At 42.4% G+C, this 18691-nt stretch overlaps 1 protein-coding gene across 10 annotated transcripts in view; it reads right to left on the bottom strand.

Annotated features, from left to right (window-relative positions):
- The window catches only part of ZNF521 (zinc finger protein 521), a 285724-nt gene that overhangs the window by 245922 nt on the left and 21111 nt on the right, over positions 1–18691 (bottom strand). For 7 of the 10 annotated variants that reach the window (XM_081014396.1, XM_081014397.1, XM_081014398.1 and 4 more), the window contains 2 exons: positions 14035–14091; positions 5335–5514 (listed from right to left, as the gene is read on the bottom strand). Coding sequence is in view for 9 of the 10 variants with exons in the window: in XM_081014397.1 (XP_080870523.1) it covers positions 5335–5514; positions 14035–14091 (237 nt within the window). In the remaining variant the exon portion in view is untranslated. The remainder of the gene's footprint in view (positions 1–5334; positions 5515–14034; positions 14092–18691) is intronic. The other 3 variants (XM_081014401.1, XM_081014404.1, XM_081014399.1) reach the window with 2 other exon arrangements.

The following is an 18691-nucleotide window of genomic DNA, read 5'->3' as shown; positions in this document are numbered from 1 at the left end:
GCGTTGGAATCTGAATTGTGGCCTTCGTTTAAAAACTTTAATCCTCAACTCCAATTTGGTCTGACTGGAAACAATGACAGGAGCATAATTACTACTGTAGCTCAGTGATAGGGCAATTGGGATTGGGGTATTGTATAGGGGATTTTCTAGGGGTGGGGGGTGGGGAGTTGCTGTTATCGATATAATTTTTTCTATCTTTAATTTTTAGATCTTATTACAATTTATTATTTATGCAGAAATAGTTCGGTTTGGTGGCATCTTCATTCTAAACATCGAGATCTAGCTCGGGGGGCCTTCTGGTGGTTCTCTAACTGCAAGAAGTGAGGTCACAGGGAACCAGGCAGAGGGCCTTCTCGGTAGTGGCGCCCGCCCTGTGGAATGCCCTCCCACCAGATGTCAAGGAAATAAACAACTATCTGACTTTTAGAAGACATCTGAAGGCAGCCCTGTATGGGGAAGATTTTAATATTTGACATTTTATTATGTTTTTATGTGTGCTGGAAGCCACTCATAGAGGCTGGGGCAACCCAGCCAGTTGGGCGGGGTATAAATAATAAAATTAGTATTATCAATAATCATTATTAACTATGAAAAGGCAGCATGAAAATGAAATGATGATAATGAGTATGTTTTGCATGCAGAATGCCTCAATTTCATTCCCTGGCATTTCCAGGTAGGGTTGCGAGGGTCCCTAGAGAGTTGCTACCAGTCAGTGAAGACAATACTAACCTAGATGGGCTGAGTATAAGGCAGCTTCCCATGTTCCTATAATTGACCGAATTTCAGTCTGGATTCCACAATGTTCAGGAGAAGCAGCAACATAAGGCTATACTCTACCACTGAAAACAAATTCATAGCTAGCATGCGCTTCCCCCACCCCACTTTTTGAATGCAGACCCTCTTCTTCCCCCTTTGCACCTTAGAGCCACATCACAAAAGGCCTCTCAGGCTCCCAAGTTTCCATCGCCATTTACAGTATAGTGCAAAGAAAGCTCTCTTACACACCCCAAGCCCATGTGCACACAACACATGGCTAGGGACACAGAAGCAAATTAGTTTTTGCATTCTGAACTAGAATAAACTTATTAGGTTAGGGCCTAAAAAGGTAAAGGGTAAAGGGACCCCTGACCATTAGGTCCAGTCGTGGCCGATTCTGGGGTTGCGGCGCTCATCTCGCTCTATCGGCCGAGGGAGCTGGCGTACAGCTTCTGGGTCATGTGGCCAGCATGACTAAGCTGCTTCTGGCGAACCAGAGCAGCACACAGAAACGCTGTTTACCTTCCCGCAGGAGCAGTACCTATTTATCTACTTGCACTTGACGTGCTTTTGAACTGCTAGGTTGGCAGGAGCTGGGACCGAGCAACGGGAGCTCACCCCGTTGCGGGGATCTGAACCGCCGACCTTCTGATCGGCAAGTCCTAGGCTCTGTGGTTTAACCCACAGCACCACCCGCATCCCAGGTTAGGGCCTACTTTGGCATTATTGACCATTCCACACCTTGGGAAAGATCAGTAATAGGCCACAGACTCATAGGTTTCTACTCCCCACACCGCTAAGAAAACAGAGATGGAAAGAAAAGATCCCGTCTTTATCTGAATATGGGATTGCTCCTGAGCCTCTATGAAAGAGGATTTGATTTTGCCGAGTTGTGGAAGTACGATCCCAGGAAGAAAAGTAGCACCAGAATATGATCTGAATTACAGTAGAACTTAACTGTGTCTGCAAAACAGGATCCTAAATCTATAATAAAGTTCCTTAAAAAAGCTTTTTCAGAAGTTTGCTATCTCTCCAAGCATCATAAAAATCAATACTTGCTAAAAGCAGCAACTATCTTTGGGCTCAGTAATACTTCATCAGTTTATATTTAGGTTACTGGGTCATATTTTCTTGACATTATTGTGCTTAACGTACACAAAACATGGTGCTGAAACTTCCAATAACTCAAAACTAAACTAAATATGATAGGAATGAAAACATAGATTTAGCAGCCTAATTTACGGCACTATTCTGTGCACATTTATTGGAAAGTAAGTCCTATTACACTCGTGGGGAATTATATATAGGATTGCAGCCTCAAGTACCCAATTTCACATTTGGGGCTGCGGCATGTTTTCTTCACTTGGTTCTTTCATACACAGCCTGGTTCACACAACACAGCAAGCCTCCTTCCTGGTCTTTTTTACTCCAGTGCCGTGATAAGCCAAGATTTTAGCCATACCATCCAAACCCCATGGGGGGGGGGGGTAAAAAGGACTAGGGAGGAGAAAAGCAGCTGCGAGAAACTCTCCAGGGCTCTGCACATCTGTGTGGTTCCAATAAACCATAGTTTGGCTTACCAGCTGGGGCAGTGTCTCTTCTTTTGCCCACTGCTAATTAGAAAAATGAAACAACTAGAAAACTGTATAAGGGCATTATTTCATACTATATCCAGGACAAAACCATTTGCTATTTTTCCCCCCTCTAATATATCCCACCCTCTGGAACCAACACATAAAATATTTTTGACTGATCCTGCAGACAGCATTAAAAACAAGCACACACATGAGATACTTTTAAGAAAATGGCATATTTGTATAATCCTTGTTTCAAGCACAGGACACTGTACTTAATCTTGGATTATTTCAGGTGTGGCAGAGCACGAGGAACAATCTTGGTCCTTCGATGCAGAAAGAGGTTTTTAATTTTTTCCAAACCCTCAGTTTTATTTTGAATAGTTTTGATTTCTACCAGTCAACAATTTCTACAGCAACACTGAGACACCAGGCTTTTTAGGGGATTCAGTGCCTTTCTTTGAAAAACATTTCTTTTTAAATGTACTCAAGTGGCAGAGCCATTTTAACCCTCATTTAGCATGGCAAGTTCTGCCCTCCAGCATGACCTGGGGTGAAGTGGATCAGGAGCAGTGCTCCAGGAATTTCTCCTTTCGCTTCAGTTCCCTAGTTGCGCGATATTCAGTTCATGCTGCTTGCAGTCACTCAACTCAACACCCAGCTCCGGGTGAGATATGTCAGGGGATTACAAAGGGTCCGTCAAGGAAAAGTGGAGGCAGCAATTTTTCATTTTTGCTTCTTCTTTTTGGTAGAAAAGGAGAAAGTTTACCAAACATAAATGGCCAAATTGGGGGGGAGGGGTTTCCACCCACCGACACCAACACCTTGCCAGACTAAATAAGAATTGCCTAAAGGAGAGCATGACAAGTACATAAAAGGGCTGGAGTGAAACAGAAGGATTGATTTACCCAAACTTTGGTCAGAAGGACATTTCAAAAGACCAAGAGCAAAAAGCAAAACAGAAGGCAACACACAGAAAATATATACTGCGATTGTCTGCAGCTTCAAATATAGGGCAGTGCAGGCAGTTCCCCCCACAGGATGCCAAGCCGAGGGGGCGCCAAACTGAGAAGATACACAATCAAGGCCGTCTTACCCATAGGCGCTAGAGGTGTGGGGCACCCAGGGACCAGGCTTTCAGGGGCGCCAGGCCGAGAGTCCAGGGACCAAGAGTTGAGTCCAGGGAAGAGCCCACCTGTCGGTCGGAGCGCCGCGGCGGGCTCCTCTGCTTCTGGCAGCTCTGCGCCGCATGTTCAGGGGCGAACGAGCCAGTGAGATGCTGAGGCAGCCGGCCGGCTCCACCCTCCTTTGCACCTGGGACTGGGCAACCTGGGGGGGGGGGCGCCAGGCAGATCTTTGCACCCCGGCACCGCATATGCTTAGGACAGCCCTGTACACAATTGAGAAGATCCATTTGGGGATGCCAAATTTTGGCATCACACAGTGTGCCATATTATGAGAGATTTCCCCCTTAAATATGTTTGTTCTGTTTCTCTATTCACCATGAATTAGCTTCAATACCAGATTATACATATGAACATACAAGGCTACCTTATGAATATAAGCATTCCCAGACAGCTTCATCTACTCTGACTGAAGGCAGCTCTCTGAGTCTAAGGATTCTCTCCAGGGTCTTTCCCCAGCCTTGTTATCAGAGACTGCTTTTTAACTGCATGTACTTTGGACCTTCTGCATTCAAAGCATGTATTCTGCTGCTGAACTACAGCCTGCTTTATACACACAAGTATGCAATCTTGTGTGGCTGATTTGGCTAAAGAGCTAAAGGTGCCAGTAAATGCACACAAATAATACTGCAAAATGCTTATCTGCTTCCCTTAATTGCAAAAGCACACGTCTCATACATTTTTCTCTACAGAAATAGCTAACTGCTGGCCGTGATGATTCCTGTGATCTGAACTCAGAAGGTTTAGGCCAATCTGAATAACATTCACAAGTAAATGAAGAAACCATGGGGAATTGTGTAAAAAATGTGTTTATTTTTGGATATAGTCTTATTATGGTAGGTAAAGGAGAATTTGCTTGCTTAGACCAAGGGACTGTTGCCAGTGCTGCACCACATATTTCTTCACGGCTGAAAAAATTACTTTGATTTCAAAAAAACACGAATGTCTAATATCAATTGTTTTCTGGAGCTGCCCTGACCTGCATTCCTTTGGGTTGGAGTCCCTGGATTGGTCTTCAAGGATATAGGATGCATTGGTTTGCCCCTACATAATTCCTCATGCTTCTGAGGCCAAAAGATTTTTCAAGAAAGCTTCTCAACCAAAATGCTTCCTGTGGTTTACCACATGGGGTTATATGAGGTGGGTCTTCTCATCACCATCCCAGCATCCAAGTCCATATTCTGTTTAGTAAATTGCATTAGAAATTTATTTGGTTCTGTCAGTCCCAATCACTGCTAAGAAAACCCACTGAGAAAATGCACCTTTCTTTAGGGCCCAGACATCACAGGCCCAAAAGTAAAACACCAAACAGCATCTTTGTCCACAGTGTTACAACTGGATAGGAGTAGGTTCATGAGGCTACTGTGACCAGCACACTACAGTTATTGGTGTGATGTTTCACTACATCCACTGCAAATTCTATCAGCGATTGCCACACACCATTTCTGAAAACAGCATTTGGAGCCCTGAGTCTAAGTTTTCAAGGACCAGGTTGTACCCACACCATTTTTTCTTACATCAAATTGCATAAGAGACGCTTGGAGAGGCAAGTAAGAAAAATCAGTTATAAAGAAATCTACAATGGTGTTTAATGGTCTGCCAGAATGAGCCATGCTTCCTTAGAAGCTGAATGGAACCCATTCACTGAAGAACAATGGAATCGTTTCAGAAATGTGAACAAAATTACCTGAGCATCTTTAGCAGTAAAATAACAGGGAAGGGGGAAATGGGGGTGGGAATAAGAGAGCGGTTCTGAAGAAGGGACCTGAAATCAGAAACAGAACAGTGGAAGGAGACACAAAGTGATAAGTATTGTTTACCTGTCAGTTGACATTGATTAATCTTGTGCTCTGTGATATCACTCAGTGACTCAAACACCTGGAGGCAGCTGTCACAGCTGTGCACAGCTTCTTCCTCTAACTCCTCCCCTTCTTCCGGCCTTTTCTTACAATCTATCAACTCTCCATCTTCTGTCTTGTCTTCTAGTTTACAGTTCAGATCTGAAAGAAAATCAAGACTATGACCCCAGGGCTTTAAGAGATCCTTTAAAAAGAAGAAGATTCAGATTGGGTTTGTTGTTGTTTAGGTTACTTAACAAGGGGGGGTATTTTTGCTCAAGCCTGCAGAACATGAACATAATACTAGCTTTTATAGCCACATAAACAGAGGAAGCATCCATCCTCTCTTTTCTCAATGGTTTTTCTTCCCAAACAGTTACTCCCCCCTGCAAAAGCAGCACTTCCATTCGTCACAGTTAATTTTGTCAAGTTTAATATAACTATTGGGGGCTTTTCATCACTTGAATAATTTAAAAGAATAAATCCCTTCCACAATTCACCACTATATAACGAAAGGAAAGACAAAAAATGTACCAGTGAGTGAATTCAAGAGATTTTGTTTTAACTTTCAAAAAATGATAAAAGCTATCCAAGTCGTGAGAATGAAACTGTCTCATTTCCCTAACCAGCCAAATGATCAGATTATTTTATTTTATTGCCAACTAAAAATAAAAACATATGCCTTAAAATGAGAAGTCCTAAAGTTATTAAAACTGTCTGCTAATTAACCAAAGCTGTATTAACCTGCAGAGGATCACTAGCCCAAAAGACCCTGTTTCCATCATAAATCGTAACTGGTATAGTGAGGATCAAACTGATAATCTAGTTCCAGGACAATAATGATGAGCCCAACAATAGGTTCTAACTTTTTGTAACCGGTTCACACAAATCCCTTGTAGAAAGTGAAATCTAATAATCATCCAGCACAACTGCAGCTTTGTATACAACTAGCGCAAAAGGTAAAGGTAAAGGTACCCCTGCCCATCAGGGCCAGTCGTGACCGACTCTAGGGTTGTGCGCTCATCTCGCTCGAGGCCGGGAGCCGGTGCTGTCCGAAGACACTTCCGAGTCACGTGGCCAGCGTGACTAAGCTGCATCTGGCGAGCCAGTACCAGCGCCGCACACGGAAACGCCGTTTACCTTCCCGCTAGAAAGCGGTCCCTATTTATCTACTTGCACTTAGGGGTGCTTTCGAACTGCTAGGTGGGCAGGAGCTGGGACCGAACGACGGGAGCTCACCCCGCCGCGGGGATTCGAACCGCCGACCTTTCGATCGGCAGGTCCTAGGCTCTGTGGTTTAACCCACAGCGCCACCCGCGTCCCCAGCACAAAAGGGCAAGCAAGTTTAAGACTTTAAAAACATCATAATTTAAGAGAGCTTCTTGTGAACTTTCAGAAGATTACCCATGCCAAAAAGGCTTGAAAACATAGTACTGAAAAGCTAAGAGCTCTATCTAGTTCACCAGGTATTAAAAATATCTTTTTTTCCCCTTCAGATACTAGGAGCTGTATCTTTCTATCAACCTTCCTCCAAAAGTAGAAAAGCCATGATCAAGGTTGCATATATATAGTCCCCTGGGTCTATAAGAAATCTGATAAATTTCCTCCTGCCCACTGGAGAACAAACACCTGACTGGAGCAAAAAAAGACCTGAGAGAGGAACTTGAGAAGAGGTGGAGGTGCAGAACCTAAAATTGACTCGGGTGGAAGCTCTGCATCCACTGCAACTCAACATTTGTTCAGATGCAGCAGCAGTTTCTCCTACAGAGGTTAGCATAGCAATAAACCTCAGTTGAGTCTGATGGCAGGACTGGAGACATCAAGAAAGCTTCCCCTCTAGAGACCATCATTTTCCCACTAAGCTGTATGGGGAAAGAGAATGGGTTTGCCAGCACAGGAAGGCAGGAACACATCAACATCTTCTCCCTAGCACCTGGGAAGTTGCGAAAGAATGCTCTCCTCAACAGTTTGCCTGATAAGAGAGCACCCTCTTTGGCCGCAAAATTAACTGATTGATCAAGCTCCATTAAGTACTATGGAAGAGAAGAGACCCCCCCCCCCAATTGCAGATGGCCCTCTTCATCCTTTAAACTCAATAAAGGAAATGTGGTTTCATACCTGGAATTATGTAAACAGTGGAAAAATCTGTATGAGGAACCAAGAAACCCAAATGGCAAAATGATTGTACATGTATAAACACTGTGTCTGAATATTGGTATATGTTTAGTCCGCATGTGCGAATGAGGCGCAGAAGTTAATGTGTTTTGTATAAAGACATATTTCAAGTTCTAGGTTGTGTATGTGAATGGCATGTAAAAGTATGATCCTTTGTGTTTCTGGTATGGTGGCACGTATATTTGGCAAGTATTATGAATATGTCGTCTACTAACAAGCAGCTTATACATGTTAAATGCATATGGAAAGCTCCCTTTAAAATCCCTTTGGAAAGTGTGTGTGGTAATTAAGGCTGCCATAGTACATGGGAAAGCAACTCAGTTACTAAAGGTGCTCACATTCCACCAGTAGTAAGGCACAATCCACCATGCATCATTCTCTAGTCAAATATTGACTACATATACACTCTTTAGGAAACTGTGATTGACAGTGAGTCCCCATGGTATAATACATGCAGTATACACATAATTAAAAAATGAATATGACTCTCATAAGAAGCAGTCCTGGTATAGTATACCTGCCTGGTATAGTATAATGGCATGTACCAGCTAATTTCCATATTGTTTCATTTGGATCTTACATTGCCCCAGAACAACACATGCTGATTGAAGAGAAAAGCCCCTTTAAACTTCCTTTAACACACTGCTTGGATCCCAAACTTACTTGTAAGTACATTCCCAACCTTTACATCTACCTTAGCCTAGCAGTTAAAAATACCGCTATGTTATAAGCAGCTGAGGAAAAGAAATAATTGTCTTAACTGTTGCAAACTGACCCCGACATCATTAAACACTTGTTGGAAGGCAGCATGTGCACAATGCATACTATTAGATGTTCAGCTCAAGCTCCCAGTTTCATCTCATAAAACTGACAGCACTCGGGGAAATGCAGGCACTGGGTCTGAATTTTAACACGACTATTTAAATGCTGCACATAAAGTTTACAGACCTGTTTGTTTTAAAATAAGGGTAGAGTCTGACTCTGCTTTAAGTAGCATGCTAGAGGGGAGAAAGAGATGCAACAACGCTCAGCACTTATTATTCATGAATGCTGGCCCTTAACAAGAATCCAATAGAATAACAGACAGGCGCGCGCACAGAGCTTAGGATACAAAACGTGAAAAACTGCTTATGACAATGCGTTTTACAAAAATAGAACCGACTATTAATGTTAGAATTATTTTTTCAAATTACATAATGGGAGTCGCTGTGGGGGAGAGGGAAGACTTGCTTCCATTTATGCATTCACAGATACAAACCTATTGGGACGGGAGTCAGGCAACTTAGTCCCTTCTGCTGCAACTTCAGAATGCATGCTCTAGCAAAATGCTACGGTAGTTTTTAGGTCAACTCTTAAGGGGGAAAACCTGCGAGACCTGGGTTCGGTCACAGCCTCTGTGTAATGAGTTGTGGCAGCCTCTGCCTCTCTTGATGCATATATTTCTACCACTATCTCTCTCTCTCTCCCCCCCCCCCCCCGTAAAGACCTCTCCATTTTAAAATAAAGCCACAGATACTTGGAAGCTGCTGAATGGTTTTAGAGATGGCAGGAAGAACCATCGTCTACATTGCGTATGGCAACACACAATTATTACGGCTAGGTTTTGATGAAGCATTGGCTCAGTGGCAACCCTAACTATTGGTTGGCTCCACCAATATAGTCCAAGCCTTTCACACTAGTTAATGACTTCCCATAGTTGTATCTTCTGGGAACACTGCTCATTCAACATCTCACTCTGGATGTACAGAAAATAGCCACATGCTTCCATTCCCACCACCCAGTAACCATACAGACTACAAACTACAGTTTTAAAAAATATACCTGAAGGAGTATATCTGAAGGAGCATCTCCACCCCCATCGTTCAGCCTGGACACTGAGATCCAGCGGCGAGGGCCTTCTGGCGGTTCCCTCATTGCGAGAAGTGAGGTTACAGGGAACCAGACAGAGGGCCTTTTCAGTAGTGGCGCCCTGTGGAACGCCCTCCCTTCAGATGTGAAAGAAATAAGTAGCTATCTTATCTTTAAAAGACATCTGAAGGCAGCCCTGTTTAGGGAAGTTTTAAATATTTAATGCTGTATTGTTTTTAACATTTGATTGGAAGCCGCCCAGAGTGGCTGGGGAAACTCAGCCAGATGGGCGGGGTATAAATAATAATAATAATAATAATAATAATAATAATAGGGTTTTTTTTAAAGACTTCCACAATGCAAATTGTCTGCCAAGTACCCAATATCTAAATCCGTGGTTGCACACCCATCCGATGGGCAGCAAACAAGAGAAAAAGCATAAACCGCAATCCCTGCTTTTCTCTCGGTCCCATCAGTATGATGGACTGGTGTATGGCCATCATCAGCCTGAGGTTTTATAGCATCTCCAAGCTTATACTGGTAGGTGTCACCTAATGTTATCAACATTTATTTTACACGGAGCTTGCCTTCCCACACTTTCTCTACATCAAATATCCACGTGACTCCAAATCAGAAGTCCTACCAAATGAATTTTTTCTTTGATAACTGCAGAACTTGACATGAATTCTCTAGCTCACAGATGCATTTCAGATATCTGTGATATTAGAAACTTTTTCTCCTATCAAACATATGATAGACATGGGAAAATAAATGCACTGGGCCCACCTTTTCCAACAAGGGAAGGGGTGGAAGAGTTTTACAAGTACACAATCTCTGGAATGCTGTTATTGCTGGAGTCTGGATACAGAGAAAAAATTGGACTGCTGGGTTTCAGATATTACTTAGACACACACACATGTCACCATCTCCTTGTGTATATGGGATGTATCCAACTAACTTTCACTGAGAGTAGACACAATGAAATTAATGGACTTAAGTTAGTCATGTTCATTCATTTCAATGGGTCAACTCTAAACAGGATTAGCACTGGATACAACTCATGGTATGGGTGGACAATCCGCTCATAGAAGCCTACAGCTGTGTGTGGATTGTCCATCACTGAATTGGATCTCCAGCATGAACTGCTGGAAGTTCAGGGTCTCAAACCACAATACACTAGTAAAGCTCAATACGTCAGCAAGTCTGTGTATCACTGTCCCATCTGCAAGATCCCTTTATAAGATTACCTAATGCAAAAGGGGGGAAAGATTTGGCTCTGGAAGGAATTCTAACCATTAATATAGTACATAAATGAACTGCTGTTTTCTGTTCCTGATTATGTTAAATGTTATTTATAAATGGTATTTTCCCCATTACTTTCGTGTCCTGGCAGGTGGCTTTCTCCTTCTCTTCCTTCTCCTCATAAGGGATGTTATTGCTGTAACTTGGTCTAATAAAACTACAACTTTGGAGGAAAATGAAAAACTGAAAAGGCTTAAAAGAGTTAGCAGCAATAAACCCATGGACTTCAATTAATTTCCAGTAAGAGATTGGTTTAAGGCCAACAAGCAGAAATTCTATTCTGTCCATGTAAAAATTAGGTTTCACCACATTTACTTTTTATAACCTATATAAAAGTCAAGTTTTAAAAAAGTAATGAATATCTAAAAGCCATCTCAGCAGACTGGCAAAGACAATCTGTATGCCTGAAACTCATCTTGAATATTTCTCTCCACGCAACAAGGATCCATAGCTGATCAAGAGCCTAAAATGTCAAACTACGAGGAAGAAAGCCCAGTTTCCAGTCCATTTGACTGCGTTTTAATGGACCTCCTTCCAAGCCACTTCTGCATGGAAAAGTGCTGGCAAAAGAAAGGAAAACTAAGAGATCATGTGGTTATAATTATGACCAGGAAAGGAATATTTCTGCAGTTCAGCGGTGAAGTAAAACTCTGTCGCTGTCTGCTCCCAATAGTGTCCATCGCAAAACAACTGCCTCATTAAATCTCTGCAGTAAGATTAATATGCCGTAGCTGCACTACATTTATAACTTGGTACTCCATAAAAAGCACATTTAATGGAAGGAGCCAGAGCTTTGATACAAAGATTTACTAGAAAAACTTCTAGCAGCATGTATGGGGCTTCTTACGCTGCTTTTGTGTGAAACAGCTGAATACTTTCTGTATCTGCTTGAAGGCTAAAAGTGTTGCAGCATACAAGGCGCCCAAAAGCCGTAATAACAAACAAATCAATAATCAATAAAGACATTGGTAAATGTTTTTCAAAACTCCACGCACCTCACATGGTGTGAGCCCATGGGTGCTTTATTAAACAACATTCCAACAAGAGTGACATTTTAGAAAAAGGCTATGGCTTATGTTGTGCATAATCGGAAGAATCTCTAGAAATGAAGCTATTCGACTAACCTCAAATGAATCTCCCCATTTCAGGAGTAACCTTCCCCCCTTTTCTGCAGGGTATTCTCACACCCTGCCATGGTTTGCTTTAAACACTCTATAGTTTTTATCAGTTATTATCATGTTTTTAATATTCTGTTGGGAGCTGCACAAGAGTGGATGGGGAAACCCAGCCAGATGGCTGGGGTATACAGTTAATAAGAACTTACTATTATCAGTGCTAACCATGGTTTCTTTACTGGTTTAAAATATTGCAGTACTGCTGTTCAATTAGAAGTGTCCTTAACTTTTCCCAGTAGGTTATAAAATTGACCAAATGCTCCTGTAAGCACGGTTTGCAAGCTCACTTTAAACACTGACTACAAGAGCAACTCTGGTTTGTGCCAATGTAGATATAATACTATCATAACTATCTCCTAATCATGTTAATTAATTCATTATTTCAAAAGATTCAGAACAGTGTGCCTGCCCAAGATGTCCCATTGCTGCTGATGCTTCAAATAGTTACAATTGTTTTCTTCCACTTTATAAAATAGTAAAGGTGTATAATAATCAAAAGCAGAGGGCTTTTTGGTCAGGGAAAAACACAACATCTGAGATCTTCAGAGGGGTGGAGATGTGATCTGTATGGAGTATTTTGAAATGCACTGAAATACCTGGCTGAGCTTTGCTTTTCCAGAAATAAATCCTTAAGTTGCCCTGCAGATGAGCCAGTGTAATGTCACAAGTTAGGCTATTACGCAAGCATGTCAATCAGCTACATATCCGTGTGATCATTCAAGATTTAATGGCAAACACCATTAAAAACTGACAAAGCAGGTCTAACATTTTGGGAAAACGTGTTCCTTTCCTCACAACATATTTTCCAAACGCAGCCCACTAAAACATTAACAGGATTTCATTTCTCCAAAGTAGTTAGAGACATTTCCAGAAAAAAGTAGAAGAAAATTCCATATATGGTTCCATATTTTGTCACAAGCAGTCTTTTTTATGCGGGTGTCAAAGAAGGAAAATATAGTATATACAAGAGTCCAAAGAGTTAGACAGCACAAATACCAACAAAGAGATGAATCCACTTTACTAGAGATGAAAAATGTACTAATAATCAGTTTACCGCATATAATAAGCTTACATTACTATTAATCACCTTATAAAGGAATCCTTCAAACTAAAAGCTATACATTAGCTGCGATGGGGGGGGGGGCCTTTTTAAGTCTAAGTAAAAAACGATCAATGAAAGTAGAATTTCCCCTTAGGATTTTCTTGAGACCCTCATCTAAAGATCCATAAGCAAGTATCAATAGAGCATAGAGCATGATCATTTCGTTGAGCAAAAGCTATTTAATTATTACTTCGCAGAATAAGTAGTCAAATATACCAAAAGACTGAATCATTCCTTAAACTGTAAAAACCAAGTATTTTTTTTCAGACCAGAAGCAAAAAAATAAAATAAAAAGGGAACCACTGTAACCAACAACATGCTATTAACCCCCTTATAGCTGTTCATTATAATGAACAGGTCAGATTTCCAACCTAAAATCTTGCTGGTTGAACTAAGGATTTAGCTACAAAACTCCCAGTGACTTAAATGTAGGGATCAGTGGCTGCTAAGAAATTCAACGGATTAAGATTTTAACTATACACTCGTTTATGAAAGCAACTAGCCTGTAGAGATACTGGCCACAATCCAGAAGTGTGCATGCGCCAGATCGGCATGCACAAGCTAATTCCCATTTCAGTCCCTTCCTTCTGCCAAATTCCCACACCGTTTTCAAACTTCCGGAAGTTTTTTTAAAGTGGCTTGACAGATCTGCTGTGTGGGTGGGGAAGACATTGTGAGGGGAAGCAGGGCTACTGGAATATAAATGGGCCGAAAAAATGGATTTGAGCTGAGGTCTGGTTCACAGCCTAACTGTCATTTCATATGAAAAGTTTCTTTCAAAGAGCTGTGATTAGCTGGGAGCTAGTGTGGATTCCTGCTTACGAATAAGGCATCGTGGATATTAAAGGATCCATATTTCCGGAAGACGGTCATCCATCCATCAAACTGAAGCCCTCTTGGTTGAGGGAAAGAGAGAGATCCTGGGAAGCTAGGAGGCCTTTGGGGAACAGAGAGAAATGGAAAGACGGGCTTTTTCTTCCTTCCAAATACTTGAGCTGGAGTTCAATCAGGTAAGAGTGGACTCAATATCTCTCACACTGTTCCCAGACAAGCAAAATAAATGTAGGAATTCAGCATTACCTGTCTGCACAGCTGACTGTCCCACACCTCCCTGGTCCTCCGATTCATTTTCTTCTACTGTCAAGGAAAGGTAAAAAACAAACAAACAAAACGAAAAATGATCCATTAGGTAAGTGCCTTATTTGTATTCCAAACACATATCGCTACCTTCCATTCTTAAGGCCATCAATGTTCCCACTCCATGATAAATAAAAAGAAATTCTGCCTAACAAAAGATCTATTTGAAAAGGAGCCAGGCTTTAAACGGAATCTCAATGCATCTATTTGTCCATTGGATAAGTGGCTTTATGGGACAACTCAAAAAATGTTGTGCATCAGAAGCCAAATAAATCCTTGCAGAAGGGAATCCGTCTTTGACTGTGTTCTTACTTGAAAAGCTCCACCAACCGTAGTAGCCCCTGTAAGCACAAGGGCAAGAGCATTCTTAAACCATCAATCTGGAATTTCACTACCACTTAAAAAATATCAAAAATTAAATAAAATCTATCAGAATCCTAATATCTAGGACTCTGAATACGAAAGTTATCTATCGAGTGTATTCATCATGACTGGGGAGTTGTGACTGCAGCTACCCTTGCCATTTTGACTGGGCTATGGTCAGTTGCACTGTAGCTATTCCTGTAATTTGCATTTGGCTGTAGCAACAGTGTCAGGCACTAGAGCAATTTGTAAGGGATGCGACTCAAGATATAGGAGAATTGCCACTCTTTTTTTCTTTCTTTCTTTTAAAAAGACTCTTCCATCAAGCTCCAGCTCTAAATGGACAGGAGGAAGAGAACAGTCCTCTTCTCCCATTCCAAAGAGGTGACAATTTAAGGTTTAAGGAGTGGGGACTTAAAAGTTTATCAAGCTTCTACTGAGGAGCAGTCTTAAAGTCTTGGCAAAAAATATAAACGCTTGCTTAGTTAGATATTTAAGTCTCACAGGCTGGATGTGATACTAGTAGGTATTTAATAAGACAAGGATTCCATAGAGGCATTATACATTAAGCGGTATTATTCCCTGGTACAACTTTTATGCTGCACTGTGATTTTAGCTACTCTATGGAAACAACCATTAAAAGAGAAATTGGGGGTGGAGTGGGATCTAATGGTAAGAGAATGATGTTGAGCAGATTGGGGAAACTCATACCTGAGGGCCAGAGATGTCCCTCCATACCTCTCTTTCTAGCCCTTGGGAATCTTTTCCCAGGCCATGTCCCACTCCACCCCCTGCTCCATACATTCATTCTTTACCTACTGCCTCACTGGAATATGGGCTTGAACTGCGGTAATACCTCCTGCTTGCATGGATGCTGTGTGTGTGTGTGTGTGTATGTACAGTAATGGACAGTGAAGTGATGCTTACCTGACCTCTTGACAGCTGAGTCTTTGCAGCTTACCAGGTGAAAGAGTTAGGGGGCGGGGCGGCAAATTGGTTGGCATTGTGCAAATGTGCCTGCAGGAGCCCTGTTGCTTTTGCACAGTGCTGAACTCCCCACCACCTCACCCCTCCCACTCTCTGCCCTGGTAAGCGGCAATGACTCAGTGGGTCTGGTGAGCAGCAGTGTCTAACCACTGTCCACAACTGTGTCAACCACTAACTTTAGCATGGCTGGAGGCAACCTCCAATATAAAAGGTAAGAGTAACATCCATCATTCTGTCCACTTTTGCCTCTGGTCCAGCCCAGCACTGGCAGGCTGCCCCAGAAGGTTCTCCATGAGGGAACACAGCCCTTGTGCTGGAAAAGGTTCCCCAGCCAAGATGTAGAGCGTTGTAAAATATAATTAAGAAGATTTAGCCAGGGAGTTCCTGTCCTTGCCATTCTAACTCCCAGGATCCCACTTCAACCTGGGGTAGAGAAATCCCATTTATTTCAGTCCCACTGCATAAGCATGCATGTGCACATGCACACATGCACACACTTTTGGCCTGGGTAGCTTCTGTTCAAATATTTTGGGGTTGTCGCTGCCTGCCACAGCCAAAAGATTGCCATGCTGGAGGGAAGACAGCTGCAAGCTCTCTGAACCCATCCCCATCCACTACACCCATCCTCATCCGCCCCATCGTTTTGAGAAATGTTAAAAGGAGCATCACAAAGAGCAGAAGTTGAGAGTACCACGAGAAAAAAAGATGGAAAAGAACTCAGATTGTTTGAGGGTGAGGTCTCCCCATAGTAAGTGAGTAGCGCAGGCACAGTCAATCTCTGTGTTAGCCATTTCCTGTTACCCTTTCTGAAAGGGCTGGGCAGTCTAGCAAGTCATTCAAAACTTCCCAAATCTCTTTGCCCATCCAAGAGATCTGGAGGAAGTGCAGAAAAGGCGGGTGAAGGGTTCCACTATGGTGGATTAAACTGTCTAGACTCCATCATAGCAAGATCAAGAGAAATGGAGCAGCCTGTGACGTTCAGAACCTAGTGGAGCTCTCTTCAACTTAGGGGTCCCTTCCCAGAGATGCAGGTGAGGGAAACCTCCCCCTGAGCCTAGGTTGCTTCAAACTGGGATGACGCACAGAAGCCTTCCTTGCCCTGGGAGTTCCTCCCTTCACGCTGCACAAAATTAGACTCAAGCGGTGGGAAGCTCTAATAAGAGCATTCAAAAAATAAATGCTGTGAGTTTGTCAAGAACAGTGGTGACATTTTTGGCATGCTTGGAGCAGTCCCACTTAGAAGAGAATTTAGCCCATTTTATTCCAACAGAGTAAATATTCTGAAGTTCAGCAGGATCCAAAATTCACTTTGCTTCTACTTCTCTCCCACTGGTGGCTCCTGGGCACAACTAATTACTTATTTTAACTCTTTCTTGATCCACACTGTGATGATGAAACAGGGACAACAGTTGTTGCTGTTCTGCAAAATGTTTTGTAGTAGCTACTGGGCCAAATGTGTGGAAGCTGTTGGGGTTTTTGGCCAGTAGGCACTGTGAGGGTCAACTCAGACGTACTGACAGACCATGGTTTACTGTTATGAGAGTGAGGAGCTATGAGCCCAGTGCTTCTGCACATTTGCCTCCCCATCACTTCTTTGAGCACAAGGGGAAGGGGATTTAAAGTTTTCAGTCATCACAATTTGTAACAAAGCAGTTTCCTATTTCACCCAAGTATGGTTTTGAATGGAATGAAAAACTATGGACTGTTACAAACTATGGCTGAAAGCTTCAAATTTGTCTACCTGAGGGGCAGGCAATGTACCGTATTTTTCGCTCTATAAGACACACTTTTCCACTTCTAAAAAGTCAGGGGAAATGTGTGTGCATCTTATGGAGCAAATGCAGGCAGGAGGCTCTGCTCAGCGCTCCCTTTAAAGAGCCGTGTGGAAGGGCAGCCCTTCTCCCTCCTCGGAGAAAAGCCCCCAAGAGCCACACACACACACTGCGCGCTCTTTAAAGGGAGCGCGGCTCTTGGGGCAGCCTTCCTCCTGCTGCCCTCAAGAGGCTTTGAGAGGCTATCCCATAAGCCAGGACAGCAAGCGATCCCGCTTGCTGTCCTGGCTTCTGCCTTAGTTGCGCGCAGCCTCTTCCGGGCAGTGGGAGTCTGCGCGCGGCTATCCCATAAGCCAGATCCCTCTTGCTGTTCTGGCTTCTGGGATTCAGAATATTCTTTTTCTTCTTTTCCTCCTCCGAAAACTAGGTGCGTCTTATGGTCTGATGCGTCTTATAGAGCGAAGAATACGGTAGTTCCATGTATTGCTGGGCATCATTCTTGGCCACTGGCCATGCTGGCCAAAGCTGTAGTCCGGCTGCATCTGGAGGGTCCAATGTTGGCTCACCACTGGCCTAACTTAAGGCATGATGAGGGCAAAGGAGAGGCAGGAGAATATGAGGCTCACACTTGGTCGTTCTGTTAAAGGCATGATTTGTTATCTCCAAATCACACCTAAGAGTTAGTATATTACTAGTGAGACAGCATTTCTCAGGGTGTCACTCTCCTTTTTGTCAAAGATTCTGTTCTTTATGGTTTTCTAAAATAAATGAACAAAGCAATTTTTTGTTTATATTCTACAAGGAATTGTAGAATCAAACTATACTGCACACTGCACAGCAGAGCAACATAAGTTAGTTGAATCCCACTCATTATAATGTCAAAGACTTGAGCGATATTATCTCTAATTTAGGTAAATATTTTAAAAATACTTTGATGCTGTTTTGATTTCTATTGTTTGCAACAAATATAAGGTTCAACATATAAGGTGATGGGAAATCTCTCTTATTAAGTAGATACAAAGTTTGGCCAAGATGTCTGTTCAGACATTATCCTACATGATAATTTTGAAAAAGCCCCCCAAAAGATAATGCCACAATGTTTGATATAAAACCTCTTCAAAAGGCCCAAACTGCAAAAATGAGCTTAGCAGTTAGCTTGACAACACCACAATTTTTTAATAATAGCTGCTGTGGTTTTCGCATCCTGCCTGCGGTGACGGATGTGGGTTAGGTAGCAATTGTTAAGATCTTGTTAACCTTTGTCCGTACTTCCAAATTTGGCTGTTGGAAAGTTACTGAAGCTAACCCTCAGGAACAGAGCACCAAGTATTGCCAAAATATGGCTAGCTGCTACAGGTATGTTGTGCTGACTTCATCCTTGTGTTTATATGCTTCAGTGCATCTTCCTAAAATGGTTATGTCCTCCTCAAAACGAGTAACAATTAAACCAGAGAAAGGCAGTGGGATAGAAGAACTGA

The sequence above is a fragment of the Podarcis pityusensis genome, assembly GCF_964106645.2.
Source record: "Podarcis pityusensis genome assembly, chromosome: 7".
NCBI classification, from domain to species: Eukaryota; Metazoa; Chordata; class Lepidosauria; order Squamata; family Lacertidae; genus Podarcis; species Podarcis pityusensis.
The sequence above is the reverse complement of the archived record's forward strand: the minus strand, read 5'-3'. Positions and strand labels throughout refer to the sequence as shown.